Below are 19,084 nucleotides of genomic sequence, written 5' to 3'. Positions count from 1 at the left end.
AACACTGTAGGGTTTTTTAAATTGCTGTATACAATAAAGAGAATAAGGACATTTTTAAGGAGTTCTGGTGAAGCTGGGAAGGCTGTAATGAGATGAAGTGGTTCAGCCAGACATAGCGATAAGAGCCCATCAGAAATACCAGCACTAGAGCAACGCTCACAAACCTTGACAGTAACATTGCCACCAGCTTTATTCAGCTTGTCTGTGCCAATAATAAACATATAACTCCTTCTGACTGTGAGCAAAACTGCGGCCACTCCTCACCTCACCAGAGAGCATTGGAGTGAGACCGCAGGGCGGGCACCAGGGCACCTGCCCCCACACGGAGGCCTGCGCAGTGATGGCGTCTCTAACGGCGGCGGGCGCTCTCCATAGCGGGCCGATGAAGGGCCCCGGCGTTGCTCAGCAGCGGGAGGGAAGGAGGGAGCTGCCCGCAGCCGGGCCTGCCGCACGGCGAGGCGGGGCTGCGATGGGCCACTCACCGCCTCAAAGCCCCGGCCGCCATGACGGGCGCCTCCCCGCCGCCCCAACGGCCGCCGCTCGCGGGGTCTCGCGAGAGCCCCGCCCTCTTGTCCCGCGCCCGCCCGTTGGCCGGTGACGCGGCCGGGCGGGGCGGGCGCCGCTTTGAACCGAGCGCGGGGCGGCGGAGCCGGGGCGTGAGATGGGGACGATGGAGCCGGCGGCTGAGGGGCGGCTGGGGGAGGACGAGCAGGGCACCGCCGCCCCGGCTGCCGGCCCCCGGCGCATCGAGGTTCCCCGGCCCCCCTCCATCGAGGAGTTCACCATCGTGAAGCCCATCAGCCGTGGCGCCTTCGGGAAGGTGTACCTGGGCCGTAAGGCGGGCAGGCTCTACGCCGTGAAGGTGAGGGGCCGCGGGGAGCCAAGGCCGCGGCCCTCAGGGCCTCCTCCCTGCTGGGGGTCGCGGCGCTGCCGCCCTCCGCTTTGGTTTAACCCCGTGTGGGAAAGGGACACACACACCCCCCTCGCGTAGGCCGGGCCGGGTGGGCCCGTGGGTTGCACTTGGGATTTTGGGGAGGGCCGCTGGCCTCCTGGCGGGAGTCTGTGGTGCACGTTGTCCGCACGGCTGCGTTTAGCTGCTTCTTCACGTTCCTGATTGCCTGGAGGCTTTGGTCAGGAGGCATCGGGCAGCGGCAACCGCTTTTAGAAGCGCCTTAAATGTTGCGGGAACGGCGCCAAAAGCCTTCCAAAGCGTCAGTGCGCAATTTGCTTCGTGCCTGTAAATACTTGTTATAATTGAATCCCTTCAGCTGTCGTGCCACTGGGAGGGCGTTTTTGCATTTGTTCATGAATGAATAGTCTGCCTCTGAGACGTATACAGAGCAAACTATAAAAAGGATTTTTGCTGACTATACTTTTTTTGTTAAAAAACAAGCTGCACTTTCAATGTTGGTACACAAAGACTAAAAACTAGGCTTGTCAGTGGTAAAAACATCACTGGTGGTTTGTGCAAGCTTGCTTTGCAATTAAAAGGATTATAACGAGCTGCATAGTACACAAGCAAAAGGAAGTGTGAAAAAAGTCATGCAAAAGTGACATTGCTGTTCAGAGCTGTATGCTATTTACACGATTTTATTATAAAATAATTTGAGAGAAAAGTTTTTGTGCAAATACTCTATTGCAGTGAAGTTTATGAATTGTTCACAGCTACAGTGCTTAAAATGTGCTGAATATTTGTGCAGTTAAGGCCAACACTTATTAAGTGTTCTAAACATTCTGTGTATGTCTTGGAATTTTTTTGTATCACCTTTGATAATAGCAATGGTAGCCATGGAGACTAATTTTCTACAGTTTAAGTGCTGCAAATAAAGTGGTTCAGTTGTGTTATTTTAGTATCTTACGCAAGTTTATTGGAAGTATTGTGACCAAAAAGCTTTTGGGTAAATCCTTCATCCCTATTGCAGTGAGACTTATTCAAACTACCAAATTTAACATATGCAAAATAAGTTTACAGTTAAGGTTGACACTTACATAGAAAGTATCAAATTACACTTCTTCTGTCTTTTTTTATGTTATTGAATTCTGTTATTGAATGATGGTCGTAGCTGTAGACTCAACTTTTTACCGTTGTGTTGCATAAAGAATGGATACATTAAACTTGTCTTAATATCACCATACACATATGGACAAAAAGGAGTTGAACATGGGTGAACTTCCAATGCGTATGTAATGCTTGTCTAAATACATATTAGCTGTGTTACTATGCATCTTCTGTTCAAGATTAATACTGAGTGGGCATCAACAGATAGTGGAGTAATTCAATATGGGAATTGGAGCCTAATTCACAGTTAAGCTTGTTATTTCTTCATTGTGAGTTGCATGCCTTTGAGACTTCTTCCCAAGAACACTGATATTTGTTGGGTGACTTGATTGTAAATTTTAAGCAAAAATTCACTTGTTTTCTCTGCAAAGTTAAGAATTAGATGCTGGAATACTTGCACTCTTGTACTTGAGGACACTAAGATGGGAGAGCTTACTGCTGCACTCTGTTTTTCAATTCTCAGGCTGTATATTTCAGCCTCCAAAGAGATTGAAAGACCTGGTCAGCAAGTGTCTGTCTAAACATTAAACACTTTTTCGTCGTTCTGAGTTATGTACTGTGGGTAAGAGGATTAACTCAGGGCAGCTTAATTTCAGATACAGCCTAAACACTCATTTTGCAGTGTGTGCAATTGCAGTAAATATTGGTAGTGTGACTTCCATTCAGGACTGCATTAGGAGGAGAGCAATGGAAAAGGTTCTCTAATAACCTGTGGTTTAAAATTCTGTCTGCATATGAAGTTACAGCTCTGTTTTATATGTATGCAATTTTGAAGTATAGAGATAACTGGATTGACTAAAGAACTGTGGGTTGAGCAAAGAAAATAATGTTTATCTACTTGATTTTGTTTTGTTTTTTCAGGTGATGAAAAAAGCAGACATGATCAACAAAAACATGGTTCACCAGGTCCAGGCAGAGAGGGATGCATTGGCTCTCAGTAAAAGTCCTTTCATTGTGCACTTATACTACTCGCTTCAGTCAGCTAATAACATCTACTTAGTGAGTAAATAAATGGCTGTGGTGTTTTATGATAGCATTGAAAATGGAGTGCAGAACTATATTCATGCCTGAAAACATATTTTTAATGGTACTGAGTGGGTATTTCTTAGCCACTTATACTTTCTTCTTTCTCAGAATGGTTGAGCAATTGAAACGGTTGAACTCTGCCCGTGGTATCTTTGATATCTTTCCACCCGTGTTCCTTTTTATTACAACAGAATCTTTTTGAACAGCTAATCTGTTTTAGGAATATGTAAGCCTTCTAGGAAGCAAAACAAGAAACCGTTCTGTTCAAGCAGAATCCAAGTGACTGAGAGATACCCTGTGGGTCACTTAGAAGGAAATCTGTTTTACTTTTTATCCATGCTCAAAATTCATTACGGTAGTTGGCCTAGATGACAAGAGGCTAACCGAGTGGCAAGACTAAGTGCTAGTGCATGTGGAGCCCTGTGGAGTACAGTAAGATTTGAATATGGTCTTATATACTGCCTCCATGTAAAACTGGTATGGATTAAGACTGTCTACAAAGGGTCTAACAATATTTGCCTGTTCTGCTGTAAGCACACACAGTGAACAGCTTGATTAAATTCTGAGGTGAGGTTGCTGTGCTCTCCTACAATGCATTTTGAGTGTAAATGAAGGCTTCTTTTTCTGAAATTGTGGTTAACTGCTGCCACTATGGAATAGTATTATATATCGGAATCTTAGTCCAGGTGAGATTTCTTGACCAAAACCCCTTAAATTAATTCTTTTCACTCAAGAGTGAGTTTGTGAAGCTCTGCTGACTTGTCATTTTTTTCTTGCATATGACGTGGGCCATGATAATGTGTGGGTTTGCATATACTTTTGGATGTGTGTGGCTTTTTTAAACATTCTTTTTCATGTTTTTAGTGCATAGTAACTCTCACTGCATATGTTTCTGGAAATTTGCACTCATTTCACTTGGGTGTGAATTTAATATTGTGTATAAACACGTGCAAAATAAAATAATTGAGATACTTTGATCAGTACAGAACAGATATCAGTGGCTGTTGGCTTCAAGCCTGGAATTTCACAGAAATGCTTTGAATTTATTTTCTATAAGATAGAAATCCTTCAGAATTTAATTAAAAAGCTGACTACAGTAGTTATTTGAGAGCTGACTACAGAAAGTAGGCTAGGCAAATAATATAACATAAGTAAATGGTCTATTAAAAGAAAATGTTTGATGTCCTCTGTTATCTGAAGCTCTATTTTATCCAAGTGAAAAGTGTTGTGTGGGAAATGAAGTTTGCACAAGGAAGCTTCTATCAACTTCTGCTCTTTGAAATGATACTTTTTGAAATGATAGGGGTGAAAGCTATCTTATATTTTATTTGCAAATTTGAAATGTGTTTTAAAACGTTAAATTTAAAACAATTGAATGGCAGGTGATGGAGTACCTTATTGGTGGAGATGTCAAGTCTCTTCTTCATATTTATGGATATTTTGATGAAGAAATGGCTGTTAAGTACATTTCTGAAGCAGCATTGGCTCTTGACTACCTTCACAGGCATGGGATAATCCACAGGTAAAACCTACTTTTTTTTTTCTTACAAATAAATATTTGGTAGTTTGTTTTTTTTAATTTTTCATTCAAACATATAACTAGTCATTTCATAGTAACAGCTATGTCATTTGCTAGAGCTTCTGGACGCTCTTTTTCCATGTGTATACTGCAGCAATGTCATGAAACAATACCAAAAATGGAATCTGTATGTATATATTAAGCAGACAAATAGACACTGCTTTCCCCTGCCTGCTCTCACCCAGTACAGTGGTGTATTAGCAGCTATGCTGCCTTCTAGGTCTTCTCTCCCTGTGGCTTTTAAATAATGACTGTTAGTTCAGGAACTCTCTGGATACTGCAAGCCTGTAACGATAGGACAAAGGGACATTGACTACTCTAATGCTCTCCCTGTAGTGAGAGTTCTTTGCTACATTCAGTAGTGCTACAGAGAACTAACGAGAGAACTTACACTAGAGGTTTGCTTTGTCATGTGTACTGTCATGAGTAGGAGCTACATATTAGTCAATGTGATGGTAGTACTTATCAAGAGCACTTGTTAAACCTGCTGAAACATAAAATGTGCAACTCTTGTGACATGTATGGTGGTTTTACAAGGTCTGAGATGTTTTACAATATTTAGTGCTAGATATGTTTAATTGTTTTGGTATATTCCTCCAACTGGAATCTTCTGGCTAAGATGTTATTGAGAAACAGCTATAATCCATGTTTTCTATTTAATGTTTCTGATCAGGTAACTTTTAAAATATTGCTCAGTTGTCTTTTTGCTGACTTCAACTATATTCATGTCTTCAGGGATCTGAAGCCAGACAACATGCTAATTTCTAATCAGGGCCATATAAAGTTGACAGACTTTGGGCTTTCCAGAGTTACTCTGAACAGAGGTAAGAGTTGTCTGTATCTTTTTGGTTGTATTAGAATGTATTTTTGTGTCACGTATACATATTCTTGAATGCTCTATGTACCCGTAGAGGGCAGCTTTCGATCAAATAAGCCCAAATGTTGCAATAGTACCTGATTTCTAATAGGTAAGTACTGATAAAGTACATGCTAAAAAAGGGTCTGCTCTATGCATTGCACTTCAGAAGCTAAAATATTTATTCTTTGAGACAAGGACGTATGAAATACGATCTAGAGCCATTTCTCTTGAGGACTATGGATCTCAAAGTTTTCTATGAGGTCCACTAAGAGAACTCAAAGGGTGAATGAGTAACTCGGGCTTTTTCTCGGTATACCTCTGGCTATTTCTGTCCTTCAGTTCATGTTTGTCTGTCCTTGTAGATACTAATTTCTGATTTGAACCTGGACGCTCCAGACATTAATGTGAGAGACAGGGGGAGGTGGCGAGTCCCTAACGGAAGATTATAAATCAGTACTTTAGCATGTGAACATACTGTTTTGAACCTGGACGCTCCAGACATTAATGTGAGAGACAGGGGGAGGTGGCGAGTCCCTAACGGAAGATTATAAATCAGTACTTTAGCATGTGAACATACTGTTTTCAAGTAGCCGAAAAGACACCTGAATAGTCAAATGACTGTCTGGCACAAACAATAAGCTGCAGGTCTTAAGGTGAATAGTCAGTTCCTGAACTAGTTTGTGCCTCCAACCCTTTAACTGTAGCAGCCAAAATAATGCTGCACAGCATCAGTTTAGTTTTTTGAGACAGCTGCTGGTGGGTACTTCCTTTTTATATAGTTAAAGGAATTTATAAAATCAGAGCTGTCTATGGAGTTTCTGATTCATGGTTTTAAGAGTATAGAAGAAAATCCAAAGTATACTGTATTTTCTATAATATACTGCTTTAATTGGTAGGTTCCAGTGAGACAGATTATTGTGTGTAGTTGAACATATGTAAGCTATAAGCCTGCTTACATCTAGTGAGCAAAAGATGGCATCTAAGGTTAAATTTTCAGCTATGAAAAATTTGTCTGTAGCTTTTTTTTTTTTTGAGATGTCTTTGGGAGAAAAAGTAGGTTTTGAATCAAACTTAACATCTTCGCTCACAGGCCATAGGCTGGAATTGCTACCTAAAAATTAAAGCTGGTATCAAGTTAGAAAATGTAACGCTTCCAACATAGTGTGTTGGAAAAGAAATTGGACTCTTAGTTTCTGTATTTATAAACTGAAATTTTATGATGGATGTCCAGGAAGAAACAGCTTGTGTTGAATAAGAATGTATAGGTATGTCTTCACTTGGATTTGGTAGCTTCTTTTGTATATTTGTTCAGTATGTGACTAAATAATATTTTTTTCCCTCTTGATAAACTTAAGTGTTATTTAAGTTTACTTAAGCCTGTAATCTTGCTTATTTGAATAGCAAAAGGAAAACCTGACCTGCTTCATTTTTTTTGTCTGTTTGTAGAGATAAATATGATAGATATCCTTACTACACCATCAATGGCAAAGCCAAAACAAGACTACTCACGTACTCCAGGACAATTGTTGTCCCTCATTAGTTCACTGGGCTTTGTAAGTAATTTTTGCTGTCTTTGAAGTACTTCATTATTTCAGTTTACTTACTATCTTAAATGGGGAGTTTATAAGGCTATCATTGCTACCAACTGGTAGAATGACTTGTATGTTTCCAGTACCTTCAAGTTCTGAAGTGATTACCTTGGACTATATTTCAAATGGCTGACTATCAGTTGTGCTTCAAGAAACTTGGTAAACGGGCATGGCTAAGGTCCAATGTAAACATAATAAAGAATGTGTGAAGTCATGCTCTCAATCCTGGATGCTTTGTTCAGTCTCTAACTTCTAACTATGCTTCTTCCTGCTCGGTAGTATACTCCTGTTGGAATGAAAATGCCAGAGCGCAATTCAAGTCAATCATCTGACAGTCTGCATGGAATGGCTTCTCCTTTACCTATGGTCCAAAAGGAAAATACCCCTCTTTCAGCTAAATTATTTAAAACATGTGAGTATACCAAAGCTTGTACTAAGTAATACCATGGCTGTAAGGCTGAGGTCTTTTAATTTTATGTAGTAGCTTGGACACACTTGATAAAAGGTGTGATTTCACCAGTGTCTTGATGTCTACCATTCCTCTAGTACTTAAGGTCTGACACTTTTTCACCTATGCTACTTATGTCATCTTTTAATTTATTTTTTTTTCAAAGTGCACAATGGCTGATTTCAAGATCACCCTTTAAGGCTTTACAGAAATAGTGTCAGTTTTTGGCATATATCCATTGAAAATTATCTTATGTGTGCTTTCATTTAAATTGTCTTATCTTGCTGCTTTCTTATTTCTAACCTGAAATGAGAAAGAAGGTTATTATGGTGCTAATGTTCATATTGCTTTTAAGTTCTTTAAATTCCCTAGTTAAAAAAATGAGTCAATTGACTATATAGAAAAGATGACGAGAAATTATGATGTCATGTATAGCTTTCCATAACTTCCTTCGATGTGAAAACTTGACAATGTGAAGCTGGTTGATGTATGTTGCCTATATGTATCAACACTTTTTTTTCCTCTCAAGATCTTGATACTTCTCAGTTAACTCCTGTGATGCCAGTGAGAAATTTAACTCCTACCGTACTTCAGTCAAGAAAAAGGTTTGGTACCTCCAGTGCCAGTAGTCAGTTGAACACATACTTGTCCAGTATGGAATCAGAATGCTGCAGCAGCCCCAGGTGGGAGAAAGATGTAGAGGTCAGGACTGTTTCATCTTCCTGCTGTAAACTAAAATTGGCTTGTACTCGTATATGCACTGTTGCAGATCTCCTCTACTTATTTCCCCCAGTCCTTGGATGGGATAGAGATGCCTTCCTACAGGAGAGGGAGCTGGGTTTGTAATCCTTGCTGAGGAGGTTCAAACTGGTATTGTTTTTTCTTCAAACAAATAGTGGTCCTGTGCAACATAGCAGGAAAAGCAAATGCATTTAGCCTGCAGCACAGGAGTGAAAGAGAAGGCCTGTACTGAATAGCACTGATTTAGCCCTATTCTTCACCAGGTGGGCAATGCTGGGAACGCTGGCTTTTCGGAAGCTGACTTTGTCCCTATTGTTTTATTAGCTCAACATACAGACAAAAGAATTTCTTTAAAAGGCAGAACTTGAGGGGAAATAATAAACAAAATACCCTTCAAACCTCTACTAGCTAATAAAAATTGCAAATGTTTAAGGTTTATGTTTCTGAAGGGTTTTGTATAAACTAACCTCATACCAGTAATTATAGCTGATACAAAATACTTTCTCCTGTTTTAAACCGTTAATGAAATTCTGTACAAATACAGACCTAAAAGAAAATACTGCATTGCCACAATTCCTATTTGGATCTCACACAAAGCCTTATGTTTAAAATAACTTATAATTCTTTATCTGTCCATTTCCCAACGTCTTGGTTTTTGTATTGTGTTACCAAGGTAGTAGCAATATTAGATTTTCCTTTTGGTATCTCTGAAGTATAATATGCCACAGGGTACTATGATGAGGTTCTTTGGTTTGGGGTTTCTTGGAAACTGAGAACTGTTGTAGCTTAACTTCTTAACATAAAATCACAAATACAACTTTAATTGCTGTATTTCTTCTTCCTTAAGGATTTTAAAATACTGCATTTCCTATTGTATTCTAGCAAGCTTATTTTATGTTCTTAAAGTCAAATTATCCCTAATTTAGTTTTGATTTTTTTAATGTATTATGTCAGGTTTATCACTACTAGTGGTTATAAAGAATAAGTAATGCTTGCCAATTTGTGGGGTTTTTTATGGAAGTAGAAACAAGGTATTTTAAAGGACACATTTCTATAATGCTGTAATCCTATTTTTCTTGATACTCAAAACTTAATGTGCTCATTTGCAGCAAAGTGAAGAGGAACTATGTTCTACCACAGGCAAACCAAGTAACAGTGGGTCAGCTCTCCTTTCGAACGTAGAATTGCTGAATAGCAAAGGTATTGAAGTTTTAAAGAGAAAAGAACTGGAGTCTGCCATTTCTCCCATCAGCAGCAATGATTCTGGCAGTAGGCAGAAGTTGGGAAGTGAACATCCTGATATAACAGATACTCCTGTGACCACATTGGATGTGAAAGGTTTAGTCAGAAAATGTCTTTCGGAAAATAAGATTTGGGAAGAAAAACTCTTCACAAATAAAAGAGACATGATTAATGAAACAGCAGAAGCCTCCAATCAACAACACTCACCTTCAAGGCAGAATGAACCTGTCAGGCCTATCAAAGAGGAGGAAATTTTTGAAAAGCCAGGTGTAAAAAGAAGCTTTGAATTAGTTGACACTAGTCCTTGTCAGGAACTTAACTATGTTAAAAAAACCAACGCTGAATATAAACGTGGCTGTCAGATCTCAGAGTTTCCAGCAAACAAAAGGACAGGTTTGACAACAGAAATTCAATCTTTAATGCTTTGTGATGATGGATGCCTAGGTGACACCTGTAAAAGCAAGGAAGAAGTTAAGAGTTCTATTGGTAACCAGCAAACAGTAGAAAAATCACTTACTCCCATTATAGCCAAAAATCTTATGTGTTATCTGGATGTAGACTATGAAAAGGATGATAAAAAGGAGTATATGAACTCAAGTTTTCTAGGCACTGATGATGAAAAACCTTTAGGAATCCTCAGTGCAGATTCTGACTTATCGTTTCCTGAGATGTCTGGTACAGAAAGCCATTTAGAAAAGCAGCTTTTGGATTTGGACAAAAGTGTTAAAGACCTCTCCTTTGAGGAGCCAAAACCAGAAGGCATGTTTATGACATCACCAGAGTCCCGAGATGCCTCACAAAATGGAGGGGAAGCACACACTGCCCAGGACAACACGCCATTACATCCTGAAAAGGATAATGACCAAAAACATGTGAAAGAAACTTATCTTGACACAGTATCTTCTCCTTCAGAAAAGATGATGGAAGCGCTGAATCTCTTTAAAAAAAATGCTGTTGTTTTTCGGAGTTATAATAGTCCAATTAATATATCCAATGTATCTGAGCCATGTAGCATGGCTTCCTTAGATATAATGGATCTTTCACCTGCTTGTAGTGGCTCTTACCCAACAGCTATTACTCCATTACAGAAAGGAAGACCTTATAGGGTCTATCAGGTATGTAAGGAGACATTAGTGATCTGAAATGATTTCAGTTGTTAATTTAGGGAAAACTGAAGTAGCTTGAGGTAACCTGTCAAAGTGACTTTTGTTGACAGGCTTTCTCTTATTGCACTTGTGTGGCCAAAATTATAATTTCTGTAAGAGCTTAACAATAGCTGAACGTCCACTGGTTTGCCTCTGGCTCAACATGCATTGTCTGACCACCTCCCTGGGAAGTCCTTGGCTCTTACAGTGAACTGGTTCATCCTACTTAGGCTCTAGTTTTAGATTTAATGCTTTCTGATGGAACTGGCAGTGTGTTGAATAATTTGGTGTACCAAAAGGGAGGCATTTTAAAAATGTTGGTTTTTTGGGGGGGAAAGCCTTTTTTCTGATGTCTTTGAACTGCTAGCTTCTGCTTCATCTGCATAAAACTTTAATTGGCTATGAAACTTAGCTTGTATTCAGCTGAAATGGAGTCAGAGTAGTATGCACTTCATCTCCTGAGAAATAAATGACTGATGGCATTATATGTTTTTGTAACTTAGATTTGAACAGGAGTATACCTTTCTTGTATACTTTTGTGATTTTTTAAAGTCTCATCATTGCGACCCGATTACCTGTTCTATTTTAATAGTGGATTCTATAGCCTTTATGGCATAGTGATAGTGAGTTGATCTCTGCTGCACTGAAGGTGAAGTTGGAAACAAATTATACAAGATATATGGGAATTAAGGGTATATTGCAAAATAAAGAATGAGAGTGTCTGCAAGATAATGTAGTAGTATGTCCAGGTCATAACAGAAAATCTTTCATTGCAGTCAGCCTATTGGCTATGAGAATTTATTGATCTCTTTGCAAGCCTGCATATTGTATCTTCAAATAATGTCCCAAATTACTTTCAGAAGGTTTGTGTAGCTGTCACTAAATTTAACCTGAGCAGAACTTTATCTGCAGACATTATGCAACCCATAGGATACAGGTTAAATAATAAAGGGCTCATTTAATATATTTTTAGTACATCTGGTATGCAATACGTGAGAAAATTCAGGATTCTCCTTTTTATTTTACAGGTATCTGACATACATGCGTACTTATTCACTCGTTAATATTAAGAACTCAGTGCTAAAATTGAAGGCTATTTTGACATTCTGTTTAGTAGGTTATCTTCCGATTTGAAAGGAGTTTTAAGATTGGTTGGGTTGGTTTTTTTGGAGACATTACTTGTGGATCTGACACTAGAGGAGGAACTTCGGGAAAAGTGTCTTAAAGAGTAGGCATAGATTAACTGTTTACATTTCAATATGATTGATATAAAGAAATGGAAGCATGTTTCACACATACTTTTTAAGGGAATGTGCATTTTGTGACATGTTCTTGACTTAAACTTCAGTATCTACTGTTACACCCATTACTAAAACCGGAGATAGGAGTTTCTCTGCTGGTTTTGTTTGACATCTGAAATCCTTGTTGCATCTCTTAAGACGCCTCATCAGGGAGATGCTGGCACACCGTATAGGACTCCAAAGAGTGTGAGAAGAGGAGCTGCCCCAGTAGAAGGTGAACGCATCCTAGGAACCCCAGACTACCTGGCACCTGAGCTGCTTTTGACAAAGCCTCATGGTAAGACAAACCAACCATGGAGTTTGTAAATACTTGAAAGGTGACATATTTACACTTCTAAATATCTACATATCTACACTTCTAAGCTGCTCCTTCCATTTACTTTTTTTTTTTCCCCCGTGACCAGAGGTTTTGACTGTCTAGCATGGTCTTGCCTGCTGCTAATCTAATACTTTGGAAGCTGTGCTTAGGCAGACCAAGACTTGTGTGTGCCTTAGGAATTACAACTTGGTCATCCTGAGTGTCCTTAAAGATTTTGAGGGAGGCAGAAGAGAGGGGAGATATATGAAACTAGTGAAATTTAGTATGAAAGGATTAAGCCTCCAATCATTCTTAGAATGTATTCCATGTTTGTTTATATTAAAGTGTTATGTGCATCCAGACAAATTCATGAAGTTGCATTATAATTAGCTCTTGAGTTGACTGACCTCATCAAACACTTAAGTGGAAGATCCTGCCAGAAACCTTAAGTGGACAGTAGTAGCCATCAAATACTCTTTCTGCAAAATGCTGTAAGAAAATACGATAGCACAACTTGGAAGTGCCTGAATTTCTTTGGCTCAAATCCTGAGTGCCACTGAGATCAACAAAACATTTGAAATATTTTCCTGCTAACTTGCAAGAACCACTAACAAGAAAGAAGTGCAACGTATCCCTGATGTATTTGTTGTATTTGTAATTATGTTTTATTTCCATCTCAAAAGTATATTTTATTTTGTATAGCTAATAGTCTTAGAAAAATTATATGAGATCTTAATTGAGAAATAGTGATTACTAATCTGTGGAACAGTAAAATTCTGCTGTGTGCAGCCAATATACATTAACTAAAACTGCATTAAGAAATTTAATAATTTAACCGTAACTAAAATTACTAAACATATGTGGTTGTTGTTTTGTGCTTCCATTTAGGAATCCTGGTTATTTGGCAGGCATTAAAAATGGATAATAGTTTGGAAATGTAATCAATGCTATTTAGACAATGTGAAACTTGGTTGCAAAGTGACTTCCATGCAATTATTGAGTGTTTTCAGGACTTCAGTGATAACTTGCGAAGAGCCTAGGATTTATGTCAGGAAATGTTAAATCTCCATTACCTTCAGTGAAGCCAGGGTTTTCTGGCTTTGGAACCCAAAACTTTCCCTCACTGATTATTTCTGTTGTTGTTAACTTGCTTGTAAAAGTAGCTGTAATCCTAAACGATAACATGTTAGAAACAAATAAAAAATAGTTTGTAACTTAGCTTTAACATTGCCATCTTTCTTTATTGTTGAGTTACTACCTCAAGAAAAATTTGCATTCTTGTACCATCAGAGAATCATACTTAATATTTGATGTTTGTATTTGTTATGGCTTTTTGCAATAATTGTAATGTTCTTGCTTCATTGTCTTTTTATATGCAGGGACTCTGATCTCTGGTGAGTTTGCTGTATACTGTGCAGAAATGGAGTGTTCAGCATAACTGTAACCAGTCAAAGTATAACTAGATCACAATTTCCAAGAAAATTGTTAGGGTGAACAATGCTTCTATATAGAAAGATATGTCCAATATGCACTCCACACAGTATCACTGTGACTAGGTAGTTGAAATTTGCACGCATAAGCCTATACTTCAGGAATAAAGTCAGCATTCTTAAAGAAATTGTGTGATGGGAAATAAACCAGAGATACTTTTTATTATTGCTTCCTTTCACTTCATGTGGTCAGTCTGAACTATTCTGTGTATGGGTGAAGAAGGCTCAGATGCTCAAGACCTGATATTTCTGTTTCTTGCTTCAAATAGCGATAGGCATGATTTAGCAGGGATATGGTGGGAGTTAATCTAATCTGTAGTTAAACTTTTGGGTGTGAAAAGTTTCTGCTGAAACTGAAGATTGCTGCTTGTGTTACTACATTCTTCAGAGCTGTGATCTTATTAGACTTTGGCTGAAGCTGGGAATATTTTAGCTGAACATCCAAGTACCTCTAACAACAGTGGATGTGATCTCACTGCTATGATATGCTTAGCTTGGTGGGGCACTCTTACTGCTGTTAAAAGTTGCTAAAAGTTCATTAGATTACTAGTTAAACATTTCAGTATTCAGCACTTCTGAACTCAGTCAATAGTCCTTTTGAAATAGCTGAAAACATCTGTTTTCTTAACTTGGGGGTGTCTTAATTTTTTTTATATGCCAAAAAAGCCAAGGAAAATTACACTTACTCTCTTTTGAAATTCTTTTTTTCCAGCAAGTGTGGTGTCTGTTCTTTATACAGTGGAGTGGGCATGGCTTAAAGATGCAGAAAGCTTAGAATGCATGCAGTGGTGTCTGGGATTGCTTTGCCTGCTTGTTTAAGTGGGTTAATAAGATGAGTTTGGAAAAAAAAAAAACACCACCAAAACAAAAAGACCCTGGAACATGGAAAACCAAATTACTTAATAGCAAAGGAGAGATAGCTAGTAACTACACATTGCCCTAATCAACTTTTAGTGTAATGGAAAGTAATTCCAGCTTCTTGTGTGCCGGTTCATCTCTGCAAGCTGTCTTTCAATATTTTGATCTAAATTTAGACAAATGAAAACTAAGTTCAGACTCCAAGTTTGAATTCTTGGAGTTTTCTCAAAGAATCAAGAGAAAGATACAACATGAATGTTATAACATGGACCATTCATCTAGGCTCTAGAGCAGTTGTTAACTGTTTCTTATCACAAAACAATCTCTTGGAGAAGTTGGCTCCTGGATTCTCTGTGATGGGAGTTGATAAGCAGATTGTTCTTAAGAGTCCCCTTGCTTTTATACCCCAGTCCTATCTATAATGAATTGAGGAGCAGACTGGATTTAAAAAGCCCTTTCATATATTTTTAATCTCCTGCTTGATTATTAAGTACAACTTACTTTGTCTTCCTTCACTTCCAAGAAATTTTGCAGGATTTAAACACTCTTCAGCTTCTGCCATGGCTAATCTTCAAATCTTCGCAAATATCATTAAACCTTTGTTAGTGTAATGACCTGGATTTCTCTTATCAGGTTCTGCTGTAGACTGGTGGGCCCTTGGAGTTTGTCTGTTTGAGTTTCTAACTGGAATTCCACCTTTTAATGATGAAACACCAGCACAAGTCTTCCAGAATATTTTGAAAAGAGGTAATCTGCTTCAGTAATCAGGGAAAGTATGTATTTCCAACACTTGTTTTCTAGTTTGAGTTACTGACTCATCTGTGTCCTTGTCTGTAGATATTCCTTGGCCTGAGGGTGAAGAAAAGCTGTCTGATAATGCCCAAAATGCCATAGATATTCTTCTGACAATTGACAGTACTAAGAGAGCTGGACTGAAGGGTTAGTATTGAAATTATCTTATGTTCTTTGTAACTACTTAAAAATTTCAAAGTGGTCATGTCCTCCTCCTGAAACTTAGACTAAAACTTTAATGTCTATTTAGGTTCCATGTATAGTGCCTGCACGCTTAACAAGGTGTGGTATTTTCTGTATTTCTTGTGGGTTTTGCCCTTTTGAATTGGGAAATTTTTGGGGCTAGAATGTTTTTGGGTTTTTTAATTGAACTTTTGTTTTGCTTTAATGTAGTTTTGCTATGGGTGTTTAGCGTTTGACATCTGACATACCAAAGTCCACTCATCTAACTCAGTAACAGGTATTTGAGGTTTTCTGACCTAAGTGATTTTTAGGAACCTTGATTAAAAGCCTATGGTTTGGGCTCCTACAAAAGTTATTTCAAAGGAGCTTTTTCTTAAGAATCAGCCTGTCTTTACTGCATGTATAGGGGAACACAGTTAGATAGTATGTACTATACAAAGTCTATATAATTTGTTGCCCCTGGTAGAAGGACTTAAACATTTGCTATTGTGACTATAACTTATAAAAAAAAAAATAATAAATTGATAACACGAAGGAAGCTTAGAGTGAGATGTTTTGGAAAAAGATGAAGAAATCTTATGAGAACTGCCCAAGAAGTCAATAGATTTCTAGTGTAAAGGAAATTATTTTGGAAATTCTTACTTGTAAAGAGACCAAAGGCTAGAAGCTAAAACCAGGCCAAATCCAATGAGTGAGGGAAAACAGTTATAAATGAAGATCATGATGTCAGTGGGGAATTCTGTAGCTCTTTAATGTCTCCCAAAAAGCATCTAATGTCTTAATTTGAAGATGTTTTAGTTAGACACAAATCATTGTCTTTATTCCTGGATATTAGGGGGAAATCTAATTGCCTGTCGTGCAGAGGAATTTAAACTAGATGACAGAAAGGTTTCTTCCAGTCTGAAGCTCTTGGAAGCTCTTTGTCAGGACCTTTAACTGTATCTGATCTCTTTAGCCAAACTATAGGCTGCTGAAGTGAAGTTGGATGAGTAGCTTTCAGGACAACCATCAAGTTTTCCTCATTGTAATTGAGTTTCCATCATGGTCTATCATCTTCTCCCCCTCTCCCCAACACGCATGCTCTGCCTCTCTCTCTCTATTCGTCCGGTGTGAAGCCTGACTTACTGAGAAATCCCAGTTATGTCATGTTGTAGTGCTGTGCTTCTACAAGTTCAGTCTTTCCAGAGAAGAAAAGCTTTAAAGCAGCATGTGGCGGAGAACGCTGGTATCTAAAGTTTTTGGGTTTGTTTTTTACCCCCCGCCTCTTCAGAGAGGTGGGCAGAAGCTGACTGCCAGCTGTGGTACACTTTAATACTTCTTTGGCAAAGACAGTGCAGTCTGCTCAGCTTCTCTGCTGCAGACAGCTTTCAGTACGTGAGCACTTTAAGAGCAGAACTACATACAGTTCTGAGGCAGTGGATCTGTGCAATGTCCTGCTACGTGTATGATTGCTGACGCTTTTAGAAGATCAATTCTCCGATTTACTGCCTTTTGTCTAAAATAAGCTTTAGTATTGTGTTATATTATTTGATCAGGAAATGTGGAAATAGACAGTAAGACATTAACACTTGTTTATCAGCTAAAAAAAGCCTGTGGTATGTGTTAGAATTAAAAACTTGTAGTGAGTGTTTGTTCTGGCTGAACTTCCACCTCCTTCTAAATGTGATTTTTTTTTTTTTTACTTGTCCTTTTTTTTTTTTTCTATTTTTGAATTATTTTTACAGTACAGATAATAACAATGTGGGTTTTTTTATCCCACTCAGCTGAAAAGGTGCTTTCTTGGGTTGAATCAAAGTTTCAAAAGCACTTTCTTCAGGGAGTGGTGTTTCCAGGTTATGAAAAAGACACATGAGATCCTGTGTGCCAGGAAGTCACCTACTGGTGACAGCAGACAAGGCAGGGCAGTTCTTGAATCAGAAAGTCTTGCAGCTTGGTTCATTATCCCACCTTCAGGCTGGGAAAGAGAAATCTGGTGGTCTGCGGCAACTTCACCATGAGGGTGTTTAGACTTCTGTGTCTGGTGGTAGGCCAGAGGGGACTGTAGGAAGCAGAGGAGGGCTGCTCCATGGGCTGGCAAAAGACAGGTGGCCTGGAATGGAGGAGGGTTGGAGCGACTCCTGCGTGTCTACTCGGCACAGAACTTTGGCAAAATTAGACTTTGAAGTGATGCTTAAAATTTCTGTGGTGCCCTGGCATGAAAAATGCCCCTAGGGCACCTCTGACCCACTCTGCTGTGTAGAATAGGTTCCTCAGCTGGGGAAGACAGTGAGTTGGCATGACAATAGTTTGATCCCACTGAGGCTGGGGGTAATCAAAACCCAATTGCAATTTGCACTTTTGTGAGTTTCCAAAACAAATAGCAAAATAAAGCGAATCTACTGACAGCTGTGCATCAAGGGAACAAAGTGACTGTGGGGCCTGGACAAAAGGGAGTTTATAATGCTTATATGAACTTCTGTTTCAGAACTGAAACATCACCCACTCTTTCATGGTGTGGACTGGGATAATCTACAGAACCAAACCATGCCGTTTATACCTCAGCCGGATGATGAAACTGATACCTCTTACTTTGAAGCAAGGAATAATGCTCAGCACCTGACTGTGTCTGGATTTAGCTTATAGCATCAAGATAAGTGAACTTTTTCCATGTCTGTGCACACTTAACAGGTGGCTCTATAACACTAGTTTGGTCTTAACTAAGTTTCCTTGCCATATTTAGAGTGTGTTTTAAGTTATCGGTCTGTTTTTATTATTGTATCCTTTATTCTAAAGTGAAACTACTGTATGAAACTCGACTGGTGTTAAGTGCCTCCATGCTACTTTTTATCTCACTTACTGCACCTTAACTAAGAGGCTGGAGCGCTGTGTTTCTTGGAGCCACTTGGCAGCGATGGGGCTTTTTTTAACAGCAATGAGTAACTCCAGTTAGGATGTGTGAAGTTATTTCCCAGTTAAACATAATAGGGAAAGGACATAATTGCACACTACTAGTATCTAATTAGAAGTTACCTGTTGGTGGTTCAGTGTAATGGCAGTCTTGTCTGGGAGTAGTCCTTTCTGACCAGTTTGAATATATATCCACTGGGCAAAACTGATGGTTTTATTCAAGGTGGAAAACTGAAATGTTAATGCAGCATTGGAACATGTTACTTCTGTTTATCTTATCCCAAAAAGGGTTAAAAGAGACAGTGCTGTGCAAAGGTGACTCGGCTGGATGTGGCATGTGAGATGACAGTAGTTCCACTGGTTATTACCCTTCCCTAGACAAAAGGGGCAGGGAAAGGGTACTTGGGGCAACTCTGTTTAAATTGTTGCATTGTGACCACTTACGCTATAGGCAGATGGACTGTACAGCGTACATTTTAGCAATTACTTGTTTTAAATAGAAAATGCTGAGTATGTGTGATTGTGTTCTCTCATGTCAGACAATAGAAAACAAAAAAATCACCTGAGTATTATCTAACAAGTGAAGTA

The 19,084-nt window shown here is 38.9% G+C and overlaps 1 protein-coding gene across 2 annotated transcripts; it reads left to right on the top strand.

Annotated features, from left to right (window-relative positions):
* Positions 1-661: 661 nt before the first annotated feature.
* On the top strand, positions 662-18,232 carry MASTL (microtubule associated serine/threonine kinase like). Of its 2 annotated transcripts, XM_074157351.1 has the most exons (13): positions 734-862; positions 2,921-3,058; positions 4,468-4,607; positions 5,400-5,488; positions 6,970-7,076; positions 7,392-7,524; positions 8,090-8,262; positions 9,411-10,658; positions 12,128-12,266; positions 13,667-13,681; positions 15,269-15,382; positions 15,473-15,574; positions 18,075-18,232. In XM_074157351.1, the coding sequence occupies exons 2-13, from the start codon at positions 2,924-2,926 to the stop codon at positions 18,230-18,232; spliced, it is 2,553 nt and encodes an 850-aa protein (XP_074013452.1). In that variant the 5' UTR covers positions 734-862; positions 2,921-2,923. The 2 variants fall into 2 exon arrangements, with proteins under 2 accessions (XP_074013451.1, XP_074013452.1); XM_074157350.1 differs by lacking the exon at positions 13,667-13,681 and having other exon boundaries at positions 662-862.
* The last annotated feature ends 852 nt before the right edge of the window (positions 18,233-19,084 follow it).

Source organism: Numenius arquata, chromosome 12, assembly GCF_964106895.1.
Source record: "Numenius arquata chromosome 12, bNumArq3.hap1.1, whole genome shotgun sequence".
NCBI lineage: Eukaryota > Metazoa > Chordata > Aves > Charadriiformes > Scolopacidae > Numenius > Numenius arquata.
The sequence above is the reverse complement of the archived record's forward strand: the minus strand, read 5'-3'. Positions and strand labels throughout refer to the sequence as shown.

What these genes read in the sequence shown, in the direction of transcription:
- MASTL (XM_074157350.1), top strand. Translation starts at nt 662, where the DNA reads ATGGGGACGATGGAGCCGGCGGCTGAGGGGCGGCTGGGGGAGGACGAG. An exon ending in TCATTAGTTCACTGGGCTTT is followed by an intron (nt 7,077 to 7,391) that starts GTAAGTAATTTT and finishes CCTGCTCGGTAG; the next exon opens with TATACTCCTGTTGGAATGAA. An exon ending in GGTGGGAGAAAGATGTAGAG is followed by an intron (nt 8,263 to 9,410) that starts GTCAGGACTGTT and finishes GCTCATTTGCAG; the next exon opens with CAAAGTGAAGAGGAACTATG.